This window comes from Pollachius pollachius, assembly GCF_949987615.1.
Source record: "Pollachius pollachius genome assembly, chromosome: 2".
NCBI classification, from domain to species: Eukaryota; Metazoa; Chordata; class Actinopteri; order Gadiformes; family Gadidae; genus Pollachius; species Pollachius pollachius.
In genome coordinates, this window is record NC_136935.1 from 43,370,461 (window position 1) to 43,391,261 (window position 20,801).

The window sequence follows — 20,801 nt, forward strand, 5'->3', positions numbered from 1 at the left end:
ACAGTACCAGATTATAGCTTTAAGCTAATTCACATCTGCAGTCCCTATTTTCTCTTCTAATCAGCCCCTCCCCCCCACCCACCCTCTCATATTTCCCTTCAGGTAATTTTGGTTTCCACTTCTCCTACTACTGTCTCCCTTTGGCCACCACCGTATACCCACTGAAGATTATTTATATTCTACTCTACTCCTCCTGTTCTCTTCTTTCTCTCAATGTGGCGTTGCCCCTCTCCATCTCTATTCCATGTCTCTTTTGAAACAGTGGGAGCTGCATGAGGTGTGTGTGTGTGGGGGGAGGGGGGGGTGTAAGAATTATTATAATGAATAAAAAAAATAGAGGATTTCAGTGTTAACTATGCAAGAGGTCGAGGGGGGGGAGAATTGGAAGGAGGAGGAGGTCTCTTGTGAAGAGGCTTAAGGGAGTGATCTTTGATGGTCTTCATGTGTGTTGCATGCAATGTCTCTACCTCGGTGTGGGAGACAGACTTTATGATACTACAATAACATTGAAATTAAAGAAATTATTTGAATAATGCTGCCCCCTCCCTGTGTTTGTGTTTCACTTCATTTTGGAGGAATACTGATTCATAAGCACATACACCCTGCTAGATTGACGACTTTTTAGTCACCATTTTGACAAGCTGATTGCGTAATTTTTTCGGAGTATCATTATTTTACATGTATTTACTGAATTTATAACAAATAGACAATAAAATGTAATATGTTGCTACTTTTAAGTAATTTAACCATGACATGTTAGACTGAGTAAGCCTTCTGCACCAGGAAGGATGGAATCATCCAGTTATCACCCAGGTAACCTTATGAGGTCAGGCCAAAGGTGAAAGAAACATTTGTAAATTGGGTAAATTGGGTGGTTCCGCCAGAGTATTTGGCCTTGCTTAGAGAGGTCGTAGCCCGCCAGAGGAGCTCAGGTTATGGTATCCGTGGACCTAAAAATAGGAAGCGGATCAAAATCAAGTGGAATTGAGCTTTGGATGTGACCTTCCTGGCAGCGACGTCTTCCAATGCGGTGTGCCATGCTTATTATGCTCATAGACACTTTAAATCAAACCATTTTGTAATATATCTGATCTAATCAAAGATTGAGAAAATATTTTGTACCGACTTCTCGGTCCCCCTTGCTTGTGTTGGTCAAGCTATGATATGTATTTATTGAGGACTTTTTTTATTTTTTATTTATTGCTCAATCTTCAAAGCCTATTCATTCTTGGGTGAGTTGAAATGACCTGGGTGCCTTCTTGGCAATGGCAAACGATTGGAATAATTTTCTTGATCATCCAGTTAGACAGAGAGACTCTAATGTTGTTATTAATATGGAGAAGAAGGATTCAATGGAGGGACAGGGGGAGCTCTCCGTGGTGCTGGTGGTTTATATATGTTAGGGTGGCGTCTCTCTGGGCGCTTAGCCCCGCCATTGACAGAACAAGCGCACCAACACAAACAGCCGCTCCAAAGGGCGGGATCAGATGAGCAGAGCAAAGGACCGATGCGGCACTCATCAAACCTCCAAATTTTCGATTCGATTTCCTCCTGCATAGATACTTACGATGTTCAGTCAAATACTCGGATCCTTGGCTTGCATTCTCTGAAACTACATCTGGGATTTAGATGTTCAACGGAAACTTCTCCTCGCACGCAACTTCAAATAAAGCAACCAACTCTTAACGCCTTATAAAGTGCACGTCCGGAAAGAATGCGCACATTATTATTTCAACTCGAGCAGTGTATTTGCTCGGTTGATTTCAACTCGTTGCAAGTTGAACACTGGAGAGGACAACTTTTTTGAGTTCTGGGACCGGTAGGGAGAAGGTCAAGATGCGGGTGGGCAACCGGGGCACCATGATGCTGATGACCACCGCGGGGGCTTTCTGCGCCTTTAGCCTCATGACCATCGCCGTGGGGACGGACTACTGGCTTTATTCCCGCGGGATGTGTCGCTCCAAGACCGCCAACGACAACGAAACCATCCGCAAGAACGAAGAGGTGCTGACCCATTCCGGCCTGTGGCGCACTTGCTGCACAGAGGGTAGGTAAAGGACACACACACACACACACACACACACACACACACACACACACACACACACACACACACACACACACAAAAAAAAAACCCGATATATTGTTTATACACTTGCGTTCAAATTTTTGGGGTCACTTCGAAATGTCCTTATTTCGTAAAGAAAAGCACAGGTTTTATTCTAAGAAAAAAACATTAATCAGAAATACACTCTAGACATTGTTAAGGTGGTAAATGACTATTCTAACTGGAAAATGTTGCTTTTTAGTGGAATATCTTCATATAGAGGTCCATTTCCAGCAACCATCAATCCTGTGTTCTAATGGTTCATTGTTTAGCTAATCGTGTTAAAAGGCAAATTGATGATTACAAAACCCTTGGGCGCTTATGTTAGCACAGCTGAAAACTGATGAATAAAAGTGTGAGTTATAATGGAAAACATGAAATTGTCCGGGTGACTTTTGAACGGTAGTGTAACAGTGGGCTATACACTACCGTTCAACAGTTTGGGGTCACCCAGACAATTAAATGCTTTCCATGAAAACACACACCTTTTAACAATTTTCAGCTGTGCTAGCATAATTGCACAAGGGTTTTCTAATTCTAATATTATATATATATATATATATATATATATATATATATATATATATATATATATATATATATATATATATATATATATATATATATATGGGAAGGCACATACATAACATCAGGCCTTCATGACCAAACGTTTGAGGTGGCTACATAGCCTGTTACGTATTGGACAGTTTTGTCAACGATAGCTGATGTAGCCTGGTACGTCTCTGACTGATACTATAACCAGATGGTTGCTGGAGTGCTGTGTTGATAAAATGTTGGTTAACACGGTGATAACTGATATGCTGCTGTATTTCTCAAAGGTTTTCATTTTTAAATTTGACCTTTATCCCCATGGTGGAGTGTCACAGAAGAAAGAGTTTAGTGTTCGTTTTTTCCCACACTGACACACACAGTCACATAGTCAATGTGGATGGATCAATGCTGCACACTAGGCCACGTTTATCAATATCTCCCTCTGTTTTGTACTTTGGAAAGACACTGGTGTGCTGAAGCTGGATCAGGAACATGGGGTATCAGCCATCAGCTTGCTTCAGTAAATTTGTAGCCTCTTTAGAGGTCAGGGAATAACAAGACATCATGTGCCATTTGACACTGAAAGACACTGGGTTAGCCTACAAGTGCAGTAAAAAAAACAACTAAAATGTTTTCTACCACAACAATGCATTCCAAAAGTTGACAGTTTCCTTTTTTATTCATAATAATTGTATTTAACCTTTATTCAACTTGAAAAACTCCCATTGACTTACAGTAACTCTTCTCCCAGGGAGTCATTGCCAAGACTGGCCTTTAATGTAATGACTGATGCTAAAAGAGCTAAACGTTTTTTAAAACAATGTGGGCAGTATTACATGTCGATAGTGACCTGAATGGAGCAGAGGAGTTTCCGTTTAATGGACGGGCTAAGCATTCAGGACATGGAGGACTGATGTTTGATTTTGTCTCTTTTCAGGAACATTCCGTGGAGTTTGCAAAGATATTGATCACTTTGCAGAGGATGACTATGAACAGGATGCAGCCGAGTATTTACTACGTGAGTCACACATATTCTTATTTGTTTACTTACTTTATACTTTATGGTTGAAGTGTATATATATTATCTCACTATTTTCTCACGTAACTAATCCTCTTGTCTCCTCTTCCCTCGTCTTATCTCATGTAATTCCTTATTTTCTTTCTCTCCTCTCCTCCTCTCTCCTCACTTCTCTCTCCTCTCCTTTCCTCTCTCCTCACTCCTCTCTCCTTTCCTCTCTTTTCCCCTCCCCACTCCTCTCCTCTCCTCTACTCACCTCCCCTCTCCTCTCCTCTCCTCTTCTCTCCTCTCCTTTCCTCTCCCCTCCACTCCTCCTCTCTTCTCTCCTCCTTTCTCCTCTCCTTCCCCTCCTCTCCTCTCCTCTCCTCCTTCAGGAGCAGTGCGTGCCTCCAGTCTCTTCCCCATCCTCAGTGTGGGTTTGTTGTTCATAGGTGGCGTGTGTGTCGCCGCCAGCGAGTTCTACAAGTCCAGACATAATGTAATTCTCAGTGCGGGAATCCTCTTCGTCTCTGCAGGTCAGGTTACACAAGGAGACACACACACACACACACACACACACACACACACACACACACACACACACACACACACACACACACACACACACACACACACACATACAGACACAGGTTAAACAGGCATATCTATACAGGCCGTATTCCATCTAATAGATGCATCCTCTCCATCCTCAGGTCTGAGCAACATCATCGGCATCATAGTGTACATATCAGCCAACTCGGGGGACCCCAGCCAGAGCGACCACAAGAAGAGCTACTCGTACGGCTGGTCCTTCTACTTCGGCGCGCTCTCCTTCGTGCTGGCGGAGATGGTGGGCGTGCTGGCCGTGCACGTGTTCATCGAGAAGCACCGGCAGCTGCGCACGCACGGGCGGCCCTCCCTCATGAAGCCGCCGTTCGCACACAGCTCCTCCTACTACCGCAACCGCTACTACCAGAACCGCAGCCGGCGCTACAGCACCAGGAGCGTCCACAGCATGGGCGAGCCGGCCGCCGCCAGGCCCTCCTTCCACGGCGGCTCGCTGCGGGACGGGGAGCCGCCCTTCTCCGGCCAGGAGTCCAAGGGCAACGGGGAACCCGAGTTCATGCTGTACACCTTGGCCACGCCCCCACTGAACGATGTGAAAATCAATATGGCCGCCGACGTCGACAACGTGAACCACTCGGAGACGAACCACATTAACACTGAGATGTTGCCGGGCAACTGTGCTGTGAACAGGAGGACCACGCCGGTCTGAGAGGAGATGCGGAGGGGGGAGTGAGGAGCACTTTGCAACAGGGGGAGATTTGAGAAGTGACTCAGAGGAAAGCAGAGGAGATAGGTTAAGAGGACGCCTGGGAAGACTATCTACCCGCCTATGATTATGATTTGTGTGTGTGTGTGTGTGTGTGTGTGCACGAGTGCGTGTGTTTGTGTGTGTGAGTCTTATGTTTCCCATCGTGGAGAATTGTGCAATTTTATCTTCCTTACATCACCTGCATGAATATTGAAAAGTGTTTAAAATGGTTTTGTGAAAAAATAGCTTTGCTTTAATTGCATTTTTTTAAATGTCATTTAATTATTAATATTATATTTAAATGGAATAAAAATTCAACACACATCAACACTCTTTTCTAGAGTAGCAGAGATATAAATTATGATGATGATTGTCATCGTTATATTCATAATTCATTATAGACAGACAAATACATGTGCTTTAAGTTGGGCGTGTTATCCTTTTTGATGGCTTTAACTGCAAATAGAAGATTCATTAAAATGTTATATTTCTCAGTCTCTATTTCTCTTTGTGTTGCCCTGAACATTGTATACTTATGTGGGCTTGTACATAATTTGTCTTTGATAAGAAATAGAGCATATTATCACGTATTTCACATGGACAACGACTTTCTAGGCACTGCTGTAACTATCTATCCAAAAACTCTGGCAGCGGTGGGATTTGAACCCACGCCTCCGAAGAGACTGGAGCCTTAATCCAGCGCCTTAGACCGCTCGGCCACGCTACCGTGTTGAGTGGTACTCTAAACCCAGATAATTTTGAATGTCTTTGTTATTGATTCACTATATAACAGTTTTACAAAAATACTTTAATATTTTTTACATTGTTCTGTGTTCAGTCAATTTAACCAATAGGGCAACAATGCAGTTTACGCAATAAGAAACCTTTCTAATTGTAAACCCATCAATTAGAATAACTAATAAAATAGCTTATAGTATCGATATAATGCATATTTTAAAAGATATATTTAAATACTGTAAAACTGTTATTTATTTAATGTCAAATCGACCCACGAAGAAGAAAACCCTTCACCGACTTCCGATTCCACGTCTGCGCCATTTTGATGAAACGGCGAGGAGGAGCAGGGAGCCATTGAAGCAACGTGTTGTGTCGCAATGGGTTTTAAAGATTAACTCTGAAACATGCTCATTATACATCGTATGTGGAGAACATCGGTGAAAACAAGTAGGATATCGGCCCTCCCGGCGTAGAGAGGATTTATTTGAGGGATAATTTCGCGGGCATGCTCAAATACAAGCCAATGCTTTTGTTTAGCCAGTGGTCCGCTCTTCTGTAGTGGCTTATAGTGAGCTAACCCATGCTAGCCTCGGCTCCATTTTAGCTCTCTTTAGATTTGTCTTCAGCATAGTGTTTCAACGCTTAACGTCGACGTGAAGATCGATGGACTAACATCTGACGTCCTTATTCATTACTGGGGATGTTGGAAAAGGACTTGGCTAAGAAAGACACCGCAAGGACTGCATTTACTGCCCACGGCGACCTAGGCCCGCTGCTCACCTAGCGGCTGCGGCAAGGCCCGGGGTTTCATGGACAAATCACCACGGACTTGATAGAATTTCCTATAAATATTTAAGCTTAACAGATACCAAATGGACTCCCTTGGTTTGTTAAGTGCAATTGCTTTATATTGGACTGACACGAACTGATAACAGTACACCTCGCCGTGTACTGTCGCACTTGCCTTCCACGTCAATGTTTTTCATTGGCAACAATGACTTTGTTGACATCTGCCAACTACCCGTTCTTGGATTACTTTTGTTGAATTTGTGCTGTGTTTCAGCGATTTCAGAGGGAAGGGTTGATGCATCATAACGCTGAAGACTAGCCTGTGTTGTAGCCCTGTATTCTTTATTAAACTGTGTGTTTTGTGTGCTAACTTGAGTAATTCCCAAGTTTTGTAAAAATGTCGTGTGTTCATTATAAGTTTTCGTCCAAACTGGACTATAACACAGTCACGTTTGATGGGTTGCACATTACTCTCAATGAACTTAAACGGCAGATCATGGCCCGTGAGCGTCTCAAGGCCACAGACTGCGACCTGCAGATCACCAATGCGCAGACGCGGGAAGGTACGTCTATTGTGTCAAATATGCATGTATAGTAAAAACAAAACAATCAGACAATCGTCTTAACTCAAATGGATCGGCAGGTTTATTAATTAAAACGAATGGCTTCATAGAATGTGAAGTTCTGTGCATTTGGTTCCGAACGGTGTTATTAGATGGATTGTGCGTCCTTTCAACAGGTCTGACTCATACTGTTGAATGATTAGTGTTGCAGCAAAATGTCTTCGCCCCCTTGTGTGCCACTCACCAATTCGTGAACATGGGGACTTCTATTTTTGTTTTCATAGAGTACACGGATGATGAGATCCACATCCCGAAACACTCATCTGTCATAGTTCGTCGAACTCCAATTGGTGGGGTGAAACCAGCTGGCAGGACGTTCATTATGTAAGTGTTCACTTTTTTGTTATTGAACTTTAACTCCTATGCTTATGTTGAGCGTTTGATACCCAGTGTGATATACCATCTCAACGCCGTTACCATTAATGGCTGATATCCACCCTGAAGATAAGGGTTTGTCTTGTCAGTGAAGACACCAAGTGGACCTAGTTGCCAAAATATGTAATGATATGATGTTCTCCTCCTTCCCTACAGAGATCGTTCTGATACGGCCATGGTGGGATCGTCCAGACCAGTATGTAAACCCAACAACTCTACTCCTTCTCTCACCTCTCTCATCCCCCCTCTCTTTGGCTTAAATCACCCCTCTCTATCCCTCGAGAACATTCTGTCGATGATGACTGATTTGTGTGTATTTCTCTTGTTCACTCTGTCTTGGCTACATTTGTGTTCAGATCTGCCTTCTTCTGTGTGTTATTTATTGTCATGGTAGCAGGACTCTCCTGAAATCACCCATGTCTAAAGCTGTTTGCTGGTTCGCTCCATTGTTTCTTTGTTATGCACCCATGTTGGTGACGGAAACAATAAACCAGTCTACCAACCATCGCTTTTTCAGATGGTCCTGACTTGATTAACCAATTGTTTGAATAATGCTGTTGTCACACAATTATCTTTTAAAAAACGTTTTTTTAACCAATTGCGGACACTGTTGTTATGGTTGTATTTCATATTGAAATGGTGTTGTAGCCTGCTTCTTAGTCAGGCATATGTATTTGTGGCATTTGTAAAAGGGAAAGTTTAATCAGTTTAATTACTTATTACTCTGTGATTGTGTTTTCTTTGCAAATACATATATTTTTTATTTTGTGTTGTGATGATCCCATGGAGTTAAGAAAATGATTGTAATTTAAAGTTGACACAGTGACTGAGGGGGTGTAAGTGAAGCATTGCCATTACAACACAGTAACATTTTTTTTTAGTTTACCTTGCTAAACGTGACTGATTAACCCTGTCGAGTAACATTACCATTGTTTCTTGTCTTGTGTGTAAAGTGGCGGTATCTTATCCTTTGCAATGAAAATGGACTACACATAACGCTTACATTTCAAAAGCGTAAATATTTATTTAATATCTCACATTAAATGCTATGCATTAACTTTATATTCTTCAATTGAATTCTGCAATATGTGCAGCTCTCTGAAGTACAATGTTAAAACTGGTTTGGTGCATCACATAATTCATTTCTCAGAATGCAATACAATGCTTTTGTCAACTGGCCAACCAAAGTACAATACTGTGACATGACATAATGCTTATGGCACATAACCAGTAAACGTAATGACCTGTCTGACTCTGTGAAGGGGTTCCGTAGTTGACTGCAGTGAGAAGTATGGTGTAGTGTGTCCTGGAAGCTGTAAGCTGCAGAACCTATCAATAAAGTTGTTCAGTGGTTCCGTGTTAGAACCATATGCACCAGATCCCTGTGTGTTCCCTCCACAGCGTACCGCCTTAACGCCGCCCCTCTGCTCTTGTCTTGCATCTTGTGATGGGAGACCATACCACCAAGGAGATATAGCCATTACTTTGTAAATGTAGTCATAATGTCCCCCTCGGATCTCCTTGCCATCAAATGTGTGCTTTTGTAGACTCTAGTTGTAGGATGGACCGCAAACCCTGCCAAATTGTGTTGTAGGGTAGAACGTTGTTAGTTAGGCACCCGCACATAGATTAAGAAGTATGCAATCATTGTTAGTATTTTTTTTAGTGGAGGTAGCTGGCACTCCGTGCCAATATTTGCGCCATTTGCTTTTGCTACCAGTACCTATTTCTGGAAAAGCTGCAACAATGTTTATAGAACTTCCTCAAATGGAACTTCCTCCTTCGGCAAAAACAATTCTTGTCATCCATGTAGGATTTGTTTAAAATGTCAGCTGCACCATTTGTAATTTGGCATGCTCAAAGCAAACGCTGCATGGTTTTAATATGATGGCTAGACATAATAATGCACCGATATATATGCGTTTATAGGACTCATGCATTGTTTTTTAAGTTGTTGGTTTGCATGAGTATAACCTAGCATGATATCGGTCTATATTGGTGAAGACAGATTTTTGGCAGACTTTAACTTGGAAGAATAACCTTTTTGTTAATGCATGTGGATACATTTTTAATGTATCCATACCTAGATACATAATTTTCGACCAAATACGATATCTGCCATGGAAACTCACCAGAACCGCTATACCACCTCCCTTCTCCACAAGCATTCTGACTCCTTGATTGCCATAGTTAATCTCCTTTTTGAAACCTGTCTGGCAACCCTGTATATAACGTTTCCGGTGGGTTCCTGTAGTCGTTGACCTGTCTTAAACCACCAGAGAATTTCTTTCCAGGGTATGAATGCCAGGCGTTGGGGACAGTGTGCTGTACTGGTCGTCTGCCATCTCTTAAGTACTGAAGCACTGTAGTGGTGGTGCCGGGGCGTCTACCTTCCCTCTTGCTTAACCACTGTATGTCTTGTAGTTGTCCCATCACCCCCCGTTAATGTCTATACTCTGATTCTCCTGCAGACCGATTCCTCTCCCTCTATGTCTCTGGCCCAACTCTCGAAGGTATTGTAGACTTATGGTTATTCCCCTTGATTCCCCCTATTGAAAAATACATCCACTATTGGGGGAATAGTGTCCTATGTCTCTCTTGGGGGTCAACCTTTTCTTTCTCCTTCCGTCCTGTATCTCTTGGTATGTTTTCAGACGGCAAACCTGGCAGACGCAAACGCATCTGAGGAGGATAAGATTAAAGCCATGATTTCTCAATCCATCCATGACTATGACCCTATTCAGTCAGTATATACACACAAACACACCGTATTTTAAACTTTTACACCATGTTTGGAATATGGCACTGGTGAAACTTGGTTTAACTGCAACACTTTAACACACTTAAATGTGCTTTTCTCCCGCAGTTACTCAAAGAAAGCTATTGGACCCCCACCCGGGCACTACATCTGCTTCCGCTGTGGCAAGACAGGGCACTACATTAGACAATGCCCCCTGCAGATGGTAAATATGGCCCAGGATACGAAGTGTTGAATGAATGTGTGCTTTCTACCATTAACTGTAAAAGCTTAATCTAGATGTGAAACTTTGCTGTTCTACGCATCGGTGGATTTGTTACCAACCTTTTGTGTTTTGGTTTAAAGGACAAGAGTTTGGAGGGGCCCAAACCAGTGAAGATAAGCAAAGGCATTCCCCAGAGCTTCATGGTTAAAGCCGAACCGGACGCCAAAGGGGCTATGTTGACCAGCACGGGAGAATATGCCATTCCTGCCATAGATGCGTATGTGACAAATATAGACCCCACACTCGCAATCTATGAAAGGATGCTCAAAATGCAGATTTGCTGCTCTAAAACTGATTTGGTCTTGTTTTTTCTTTTAATTGCCTATGACCTATATTTATTTTAGCGAGGCATATGCGCAGGGGAAAAAGGAGCGCCCGCCCTTTGTTCCCCGGGACCAATCTGCATCTGAGGACGAGTCTGACCCGATACCCGACGAGCTGCTCTGTCCAATCTGCAACGACCTGATGAGCGACGCTGTGGTCATACCATGCTGTGGGAACAGCTACTGTGATGATTGTAAGTTCCCCTTCATGCAGTCTCTTTTAAACACTGTAAACGTACATTTCATGCAATGCTCTAGTTATTTAAAAAATGTAACACCGGCAATTGAGCTGGCATTAGATCAGCAAAGTGGAGTTCTTTTGATTCAAACGTTGAACACCAAACTCCAAAATGGTTCCCACCTGATGATGAAGCGTGTTGTGCTGGTTCTCAGGCATCAGGACCAGCCTGCTGGACTCCGAGGAGCACGTCTGCTACACATGCAAGCAGTCGGATGTTTCGCCCGACAACCTCATCGCCAACAAGTTCCTGCGTCAGGTAACTCCCTCTTCCATACCGCTCTCCACACCACGAAGTTGAACGCGATTGTCATTCAGAAGCCCTAAATAGCCCTGAAGAAGCCCTGTATAGAAACTCACTAACTTACTAGGGCTGAACGATTTGGGGAAATAAGTGAAATGCGATTATTTTGACCCATATTGCGATTGAATATGCAATATCTTTTAATTTATTAAGTTCCTTATCCTCTGTGTTATTCACTACAAGAGCAATAAATCATTCTTTTGTATTACCAACAAAACATTGGAAGCAGTCAACATATAAACTGCTCTTTCCTTTAGTCCAGGCCGATGTGTTGATGACTTGATATTATAACATCTTTATTTCACTATTGAGTTGTAAAATAATAAATATAAATCTTACTGATCTCCAGTCAGTAATGGTAACAAATCCCCAAAAAAGAAAATAGTTTTATTCTATTACGTCGCGATTTCGATTTTAATTTGATTAATCGTTCAGCCCTCTTAACAAACTCACCAATGTGTCCCCCGCCCCCCCCCCCCCCCCAGGCCGTGAACAACTTTAAGAACGAGACGGGCTACACCAAACACGGGCGCAAGCAGCTGCAGCAGGTGGCGCCATCCGCGCCCCGCCCCCTGCCCCCCCGCCACGTGCCCTCCCGGCAGCAGGACCCACTGATGGCCCACGGCGCCCTCCCGGCCCCCCGCGCCCTCCCCCCGGCCGCTGTCGTCCCACCGCAGCCTCCGGCCGTGCCGCCTCCTCCGGCTGTATCTGCGCCGCCCCCCGCCGCCATTGTGCGACAGGACACCCCGCCTCTGGCCCCGCAGCGGACCCAGGACTCCCGGGATCGCCAAGACAACCGGGACATCCGTGACAACCGGGAAATCCTCGACGACCGGGACAATAGGGAGCACCATGACGACCGGGACGCCCGGGACACCCGGGAACACGACGGCGCCCGTGGCACCCGGGATCACCACGACGACCGGGACACCCGGGACCACCGCGACCCCCGGCATGACCCCCGAGACCAGCACCACCACCAGCCCAGAGACCAGCACCACCACGACCCCCGGGAGCGCCACGACTCCGGGGGCCCGAGGGAACCGCCCCCGCCAGGGTACGTTGTCAGGCACGGCGTTAAGTAAGTCTGAAATGAGAGCTTTTAATGGGGGCGCATCAAACGGTGGGTGGTGCTAATATGCTGCACTCTGTGTGTTTACCTTGATCAGTGAGGCGGACCACGACCCACACATGATGATGAACCAAGGTCCGCCGCACGACGGCAGGCCACAGGTAGGCAAACTGGAATCCCGCATCGAGGGGTTTAACCTACTGGCCATAACAAGGGCTCAGTCAGTAAGAAATGAATCACCCCTCTTTCTGTCCGTCCCCGCTGTAGAACTGCCACCACCCTCTGATTGGCCATCCTCCCCCTCCACGGCCCCTTCATCACCAACAAGGTGAGTGCCTCCCTGGAGATCGTACCCTATTTTACCAGCAGGTGTTTGATTAGCCACTACAAACATTTCCATTAGTGACAACACAAGTGGTGCTGATGGATCCCCCTGCCAGCCTACCCAGTGGGAAAGCACGTGCTCCATTTTATCGAAGCGTTAGCCTGTGCTCTCCGAGCGAACGCTCCAGATTTCACCACGTCCCCTGTCGCTGTTCTCCCCCCTCCAGGTCCCCCACCACGGCCCCATCAGCCCCCCAGAGGAGGAGGTCCTGTGGGAGGAGGAGGACCCAGACAATGGGACAGGTACACTTCTCCAGCCCTGTAGACTAATAAAAACAAATCAAGCATTGCTTTATTGCCCCGCACGTGTTCCAAGTCATTTCCGTGGGTGTAAAATAAAAAAATGCACAAATTGAAAAAGCCCAAGCAAATGGGAATAATTGAAGGATTCAGAGAATACAAATATAAAGGAACATCAGGAATTACATCGCACTGCCTTCTCACCAGCCGTCCGTGTCTCTCGCCCTTTTCTCAGAAACTTCCGGCCCCGTGAAGATCACCCCCCACCCCGGATGCAGGTGGCCTCCTTCCAACCCAACACAGCGCCCCCAGTTTACGCCGCCCCTGCGCTCTATCCCCCGCCCCCCCAGATCTACCCGCCCCCCTACTCCACGGGGCCCGGCCTCATCCCGCCGCCCCCCGTCGGCTACCAGCCCCAGCCCATGTACCCCCCCGGGATGCAGGGCCTCAACCCTCCCTGGATGCCCCCGAACAACCAGCACCCCCTCGGCCCCCGTCCACCTCCCCTCAACCAGCCCCACCTCTCCAAGGAGGAGTTCTACCGGCAGCACCATCTACACCACCACCCCGACGAGTGAGACAAACTGATTAGAGTACTGGGACTGGTGATCCGTTTGGAATGGAAACAATGACTTGATTAAGAGGGGATTTAATGAAAGGGTAATGAACGTCTGAGTGGAGGATGTTTACTGTCTGTCTGTCTTGTCTGTGCTCCATCAGGGTAACCTCCAAGCTTGACGAGTTCACTAAAGACTTCCACAAACAACTGATGAAGTATTGCAACGCGCCAAAGAGACGCCGGCGGTCTTACACCAGGTAATTGCACATGACTCACTGACAATACAACGAGGGAGTGCTTGAACAAACTGTCTGGGAAAAAACGGTGGTTTTGCAGTGGCGTGACACCTCTCCCTGGTCCCCCTCAGGTCGCGGACCTACAGCCGCTCGCCGTTCAGCCGCTCTCCCTTCTCCAGGTCCAGGTCCAGGTCCAGGTCGTACTCCTACACCCCGAGCCGCTCCCGCTCGCGCTCCCGCAACCGGTCCTACCCCCGGTCGCCCTTCTCCCGGCGCAACGGGCGCAGCTACGGCCGCACGCGCTCCCGTTCCCGCTCTCGCTCCAGGCCGTACGCGTACCGTCGGTCGGGCTCTCCGCGCTCTCCCGGGCCCTACCGGCCCCCTGGTGGTCAAGGCTGGGACGGCGCCGACGGAGCCGCCTTCAGATCCAGGTCCCGTTCCCGCACCCCCGGTGGCTTCCGGAGGGTCAGTCCCGGCGGCGGTGGAGGCGCTGGCGGCGGCGGCGGCGGCGGTCGCAAACCCCCGCCACGGGAGCCGCCCCCCTTTGACGGGCGGGACATGAGCCCCGGAGCCCACGAGCGCTGGGAAAGGGACGGCTACAGGCAGTGGGAGAGGGACTACCGGGACTACTACAAGTACTACAGGGACTACGACGGCCAGCCCGCGCACCACAGGGTGCACGGCAGCCGGGACCGGGAGAGGGACCGGCTCTCGCCTCCGCCCAGAGACTACTCCCCCCAGGGCAAGAGCCGGAGGGGGCGGGACGCCGACCGGGGCGCGCCCTCGTTCCACCAGCCCTCCTCCTCCTCTTCCGGGACCAAGACCAGCAGCAAGAGCAGCAAGTCCAAGAAAGTGAAGAAGAAGAAGAACGGGGACGAGTCGGAGGCGGCCCACCAGTCCATGGACCGAGGGGACGCCACCCCCGTCCGGGACGAGCCCATGGACGATGCCCCCAACCTCTCCAAGACGCCCCCCAGCTCCTCCAAGAGCAGCTCCGCCGCCAAGGCCGCCACTAGCAAGAGCTCCTCCACTGCGTCCGCGAAGACCTCGACCAAGTCGGGGAAGACCTCGTCCGACAAGAGCAAGAAGGACAAGACGTCCAAGGTCAAGGTCAAGGTGAAAACCGAGGCCTCGAAGGTCAAAGGTAAAAAAGCGGTGTCGGACGCAGCGCCGACCAAAAAGAAGGAGGGCTCCTCCTCCTCCTCCTCCACTGCCGCTGCCACGGCTCCTCCTCCTCCTTCTCCTCTTTCGAAGTCGTCCAAGACTAGCAAGGCCCCGGGGCCCGAGGAGGCCAGCATCCCGGCCGTCGTGAAGAAGGACAAGGCCAAGGCGCCTGCGCCGCGGCCCGTCCCGATCAAACCCCGTCTGGTGTCCTCTCGGATCCACCCCCCGCCCCCCCAGGTTCTCCTGGACACCCCGCGGCCCGTCGTGGAGATCCCCGGCGGACGGGACCCCCTGAAAAACGCCGGCCTCCTGCCGCTCCCCATGCAGCACGGGCTCCTGATGCTGCCCCACCACCCATCCTTCCAGATGGACAAACGCAGGAGGCCCGGGGAGGAGCGGCCCCCTTTCCTGCTGGGGCTCCCCCCAAACAAGCTGCGGTGCATCGGGGTACCCGGGATGGGGGTGGACCGCCTCCCTCACACCCAGATGGTGCTCCCGGCGCAGCTCCTGAGAGTCCCCAGTGCCATGGATCGACCAGGAATACTGCCAACCCCGGGAGTGCCCCGTGACCCAGGTCGAGGAGACATGGGCCAGCGAGACTTGGGCCAGCGAGACTTGGGCCAGCGAGACTTGGGCCAGCGAGACTTGGGCCAACGGGACTTGGGCCAGCGAGAATTGGGCCAACGGGACTTGGGCCAACGGGACTTGGGCCAACGAGACTTGGGCCAGCGAGACTTGGGCCAACGAGACTTGGGCCAGCGAGACTTGGGCCAGCGAGACTTGGGCCAGCGAGACTTGGGCCAACGAGACTTGGGCCAGCGAGATGCGGGCCAACGAGACTTGGGCCAGCGCGACATGGGACGGGGTGACATGGGCCAGCGAGACTTGGGCCAGCGAGACTTGGGCCAGCGAGACTTGGGGCAACGAGACGTTGGCCAGCGTGACATGGGACGGGGTGACATCAGACCCCTAATGGACCTCCAGGTACTACCTCCTTCGCTGTTATGTTGTTTCACCGTGATGACAAGGGGTCACTACCCCCATTGTTATAGTGAACAGAACCCGTTCCTGTACTGATGGATGTATTTCTTTGGGTCTGTTTTCCTCGCAGGTGAAGCCGATGGCCCCTAGGAGGATCAAGCTGAACCGCGACCTGGGGAGGAAGAATAGCACTGAGGGTCCTTCCACAGACAAACCCCCCGCCGGGCCAGAGAAGACCACCAGCGCCACAGACAAAGCATCTTCTGGCAGCACCCCCACAGGCGAGAGGCCCACCAGAGTTCCAGAGCCGACCGGGAGGAGGGAGAGGTCGGTGTCCCGGGAAAGGGGAGGCTCCAGAGAAGGGCCGGGGAGTGGCAGGGAGCGGGACCAACGCATGGGACTGGACCGGGATCGGGACAGAGTCTCCGGTGCCGACAGAGAACGGGATAGAATTCCAGGGTCGGACAGGGAAAGGGACCGCATTCCTGGATTGGACAGGGAAAGGGACACGAATTTGGGAATAGACCGGGAACGTGACAGAATTTCCAGATCAGACAGGGATAGGGACCGAGACAGGGACAGAATTTCCGGATCGGACCGCGATAGGGAAAGAGTTTCAGGATCTGACCGAGACAGGGACCGACTTCCCGGATCGGACCGCGAGAGGGACCGAGGCCCTGCGTCGGACAGAGAGCGGGACAGACTTCCAGGATTGGACAAAGGGCGAGAGAGGGCTCCGGGATCCGGCAAGGAGCGGGACAGATCCCGTGGGCCAGACCGTGAGCGGGGCCAGAGCTCCGACTCGGACAGACACCGGGAGAAAACCTCCGCTGCGCTGGCGGCCGAGAAGATGGCGGTGACGGTGGAGAGGGACTTCGCCGACGGACAGCGGCTGGTGAAGACTGACAAAAGCAACCCTGGCGGCAGCGGTGCCGTCGCGAGATCCGTCTCCGTGGACAAGATGACCATCGCAGAGCGGTCGGCCATCGCCAGGAAGCCGGCGGAACCCGCGGAGAAGACACGCCGGCCTTCCAAGGAGAAGGACGCAGAGTCGTCGGAGAAGGGGCCCAAGACTGACAGGTGAGCGTTGCTAGGAGTCGTGATGAGCTCCTTTTTAATGGGCCATTACTAGTGAGTAATTTAGAAGATTCGACTTCGATCCGAAGGGTTAATTCAGATCCAGGTCATTAGGCTTCTTGCTCAGGGATGCCCACGGGTAAACTGCGGGCTTTGGGGATCGGACCCAGAACCTTTTCGAAACGCACTAATCTCAGGACTCTAGGCCCCATAGACATGAGGGCCTGCTTGGTATGTAAATACAGATAGTTAATGTGTGTGTAATTATCTGCCTCCCTGTCCCCAGGGGTGTCTCCAAAGACCGAGCAGAGAGGACGGGGACCTCTGGAGAGAAGCCAGCTGCTGCTCACAGAGAAGGTAATTGGGATGGAAGAAGTGTGTGTGTGTGTGCGTTCACGTCTGCCCGTGCGGTTGTGAGGATGTTATTTAATGGTAGCCTGTTTGGAACGTTGATTAAATCCCAGTGTCATCTTTCTGTACCCACTCCTCCTCCTCCCCCAGCAGGGAAGGGCAGCGACGCCTCAGCGACAAAGAGCAGATCCAGGGTGAACCGCAAGGCTTTGACTAGCCGCTCCTCTGGCAGGTGAGTGAGTTTCTTCGCGACTCTTGACCCTATTTTAAAGATGAAACAAATTTGAGCGTCCGGGGTCGTTGGCTCGTCCACACGATGAGTCTGAACCCTTCCCCGTTTTGCCCCACGCAGCAGGCCAGCCGAGACGGGGAGGTCGGACTCTGATCAGAACCAGAGGTCCGGGAGCTCCAAGGATTCTGACCCCCGGTCACAGAGCCCCGGCGACGGCCGCAAACACAGCCCCACCCCGGAGCCCAGTCCAGGGCGCGTCGAGGTCCTCATCCAGCCCCCGCCTCGCTCCAAGTGGGAGCGAGACGACGAAGAGGAATGGCCCGATAACGGACTGGCCGCGCCCGCCGAGAAACCTGCGTCGCCCCCCAGAGGCCGAGAGAAGGAAAAGCACCCCGATGCCCCCAAACCCGTAAAGAGCCTGGCCAGGGACGGCCCCAAGGAGGAGAAGAGAGGGGCCGCCAAAGAGGAGAAGACCACAACGCCGGCCGCAACAACGACGACGGGGAAAGGTGTAAAGCAGGAGGGCAAGGCTGTGAAGACCTCCCAGGCGGTCAAGGCCAAAGCCCCCCGGGACGAGAGCCGAGGACACGGCCGGACGGACGGACGCAGCGGCGAGAGGGAGGAGGCCAAAGGCGTTGCCGCGAAGGAGGAGCGGGCCCCGGGAGGAGCCGGCCGGGAGGAGAGCCGAGGCCCCGAGCCCAGGAGACAGCGTCTGTGCTCCGACCTGGGCCGCGAGACGGACGAGGCGGCCTTCGTGCCGGACTACAGCGAGGGGGAGGGCTCCGAGCCCCAGAAGGGCGGCAGCGTCAGCGCCAGCCCCTCCCACAGCGTCGCCTCCGGCAGCCCGGCCCACAGCAACGCCAGCGGCTCGGTGGCCACCACCGCCACGGGCGACAAGAAGAAGAAGAAGAAACGCAAGAAGGACAAGAAACACAAGAAGCACAAGAAGCACAGCGGCCAGGACGCACCGGAGGACGCCGAGTCCAAGGAGCGCAAGCACAAGCACAAGAAGAAGAAGCATAAAAAGAGCAAGGAGGCCGGGAGCAAGACACCCCAAGAGTAGCCGCCACCGCTCGCCTGTCCAAGCCCCCCTCGCCACTACTGCCCACTAGGGTTTTTCATCTCCACCTGGCGAGGGTGCATGTAGTTAACAACAACCCCCCCCCCCCCCCCCCCCCCCCCCCCAATCATCAGGCTGCTCCTTGGATGCAAACCTGTCGTGCGGCTGGCCTGGCACTGTGCTCCTGAACACTTGTGTCCCTGCCTTTTGCAAGAAGACAAAGAGCGTCTGTTCCTCGTTTTAGTCTCCTATGTTGATTGAGACTTCCTCAGATGCTACCTACACAGAACACTTGCCTCCCCCCCCCCCCCCCCCCACACCTCTTAATCCGAAGCACTGATGTGAAAGAGTATAGGGCCAGTGGCGCCTTATTGCATTTGTCGACCTGGAGCGTGTCTTGAAAAGAGTTTCTGAGTGAGTCCTACCCACTGGGGTCCTGATTGCGTGGAGGTCTCCGACGGTGCCCGGGTTTGAGCGATCAACCAGCGGCCGTTGGCGGAGCTGAAGGAAAGCACCGCTGCAGGGTCCCTGGCTGGAGGCCGCCAGGGTCCGGGTGTCTGAACGGACAGCATACTCAGGGATGTGTTTGAGAGGGGGGGCATTACCGCGTCGTTGTCCATTGCAGCGTTGATCTTGTAAATAGCGTTGAGCTATTGCCTAATCCGCGATGCCCCCCCCCCCCCCCCCCCCCTCTATGCACCTTACGTCGAGCCACTTGATTGACTTTGGGGACGGTTGGCTCTGAGACACATCCCCAGATCAGGGGGTGTGTTCATGAACTGTGCATGTTTTTTGTTTTTTTTTTGTCGTTCCAAAGTTGCAGTAGTTTGTATCACAATGTGAATGCCACAGGGTGTGCGTACTACGAAGTGTGTGTGTGTGTGTGTGTGTGTGTGTAGCCTAAATGAGCTTGTGTGACTGGAACAAGGGGTGCCTGAGGATCTCTTTGCTTCAAATTGAAATGACGGTTCTTTATTCTTTTTTTTAATTAAAGATGTTATGACTTCTACACGATTTGTTCTGTTTTTTTTATTTAGGTAATAAACTTGAAGGTTAAAAATGCAATGTGTCTTTTGTGTGTCATTTTATTCGCTGTCATTTGATTTAAAGCAACGTTAAATGTTTAATTGTGGTATGAATTGGGTAACCTTGATCATGTAGTAGTATACTTTCAGGCGGAAATGTTTTTTTGATTACACAGATGGGTGAATTCAGGGTAACGTTTTCCTTTTTTCTCTTGTTTTTCCCCAAGTACAGTCTAATTTTAGCGTTTGTGAATTCAAAGTTTAATTATGTCATCACTGAGAACCTCCATTGGACATAATGTATCCGAAGTGCTTCGGCGGTCTGGTAAATTGCGAGCAAACGGACGGCTAATTGCCAAGAAAAATAATTTGCAGAGCAAAACCTTTTTTGAAGTAAACTGACATCACTTATTGTATACCAACCTCTAGCAAATGACTTCATATTATTGGTACTATTTGTTTTAACCAAATAAGGCTCCGTTACAGAGACTATTCTCGGACCAAGCAGTCCTAATATAAATAGAAATATCTAAAGCCTGATTTTTGAGACTACAAAGAGTCCACATTACAAAATGCTGATCATAAACCCTTTGAAATTGCACAGGGAGACACCCAGGGAAACTGGATATATTCTCGGGGTAAACAGAAGGCCTACTATAATCATAACTATAACAAGCATACAGTTTATGAGGCCATGGCGTCCTCAAACATTCATTGAGTTAAAAAGGCGAGTCGTTGCGCTCTAGGAAGCTTTTATTCCCCCGGGACGAATGTTTTAAACAAACCTTGCGTTCGTGACCGGAAATGTGTGCAGTGCCACGTTGTGAACGCTAAAAGGCGCTGTGACTCCGAATAGTTTAACAAGCAAGAAAACCTTGAGATCAACCAGGTACAATTCCTTCTTATTCCCAATCACAATTTGAGTCGTGTAGGCTACATGCTTGCAGCCATTTGCCTAGGCTACGCCTGACTATTAATTGAGAGGAGTGGCCGTACAAAGTGGCATAGTGTCGATGGACTGATGGAAAGTTTAATG

At 49.7% G+C, this 20,801-nt stretch overlaps 3 protein-coding genes across 5 annotated transcripts in view; 2 read left to right on the forward strand and 1 right to left on the reverse strand.

Annotated features, from left to right (window-relative positions):
• The window catches only part of LOC307070832 (protein disulfide-isomerase), a gene marked incomplete at its 5' end in the record, with an annotated part of 165,474 nt that overhangs the window by 81,181 nt on the left and 63,492 nt on the right, over positions 1-20,801 (reverse strand). The window lies entirely within an intron of this gene.
• cacng3a (calcium channel, voltage-dependent, gamma subunit 3a) lies at positions 1,837-4,932 on the forward strand (the record flags this gene model as incomplete). Its single annotated transcript, XM_079758962.1, has 4 exons — positions 1,837-2,047; positions 3,597-3,677; positions 4,052-4,192; positions 4,370-4,932. The coding sequence occupies 4 exons, from the start codon at positions 1,837-1,839 to the stop codon at positions 4,930-4,932; spliced, it is 996 nt and encodes a 331-aa protein (XP_079615088.1).
• Positions 6,047-19,799, forward strand: LOC307070781 (uncharacterized protein). Of its 3 annotated transcripts, none has more exons than XM_079729424.1 (20): positions 6,047-7,061; positions 7,346-7,445; positions 7,653-7,692; positions 9,968-10,009; positions 10,151-10,239; positions 10,363-10,459; positions 10,600-10,736; positions 10,864-11,036; positions 11,236-11,339; positions 11,870-12,465; positions 12,554-12,617; positions 12,724-12,784; positions 13,008-13,083; positions 13,316-13,654; positions 13,801-13,896; positions 14,007-16,023; positions 16,151-17,100; positions 17,384-17,454; positions 17,599-17,680; positions 17,801-19,799. In XM_079729424.1, the coding sequence occupies exons 1-20, from the start codon at positions 6,896-6,898 to the stop codon at positions 18,741-18,743; spliced, it is 6,243 nt and encodes a 2,080-aa protein (XP_079585550.1). In that variant the 5' UTR covers positions 6,047-6,895; the 3' UTR covers positions 18,744-19,799. The 3 variants fall into 3 exon arrangements, with proteins under 3 accessions (XP_079585550.1, XP_079585551.1, XP_079585552.1); XM_079729425.1 differs by having other exon boundaries at positions 17,602-17,680; XM_079729426.1 differs by having other exon boundaries at positions 11,870-12,441.

Coding starts and splice junctions, on each gene's coding strand:
- LOC307070781 (XM_079729424.1), top strand. CDS start 6,896: ATGTCGTGTGTTCATTATAAGTTTTCGTCCAAACTGGACTATAACACA. Junction 13,655..13,800: donor CTACACCACCACCCCGACGA/GTGAGACAAACT, acceptor GTGCTCCATCAG/GGTAACCTCCAAGCTTGACG. Junction 17,101..17,383: donor AAGGGGCCCAAGACTGACAG/GTGAGCGTTGCT, acceptor CCCTGTCCCCAG/GGGTGTCTCCAAAGACCGAG.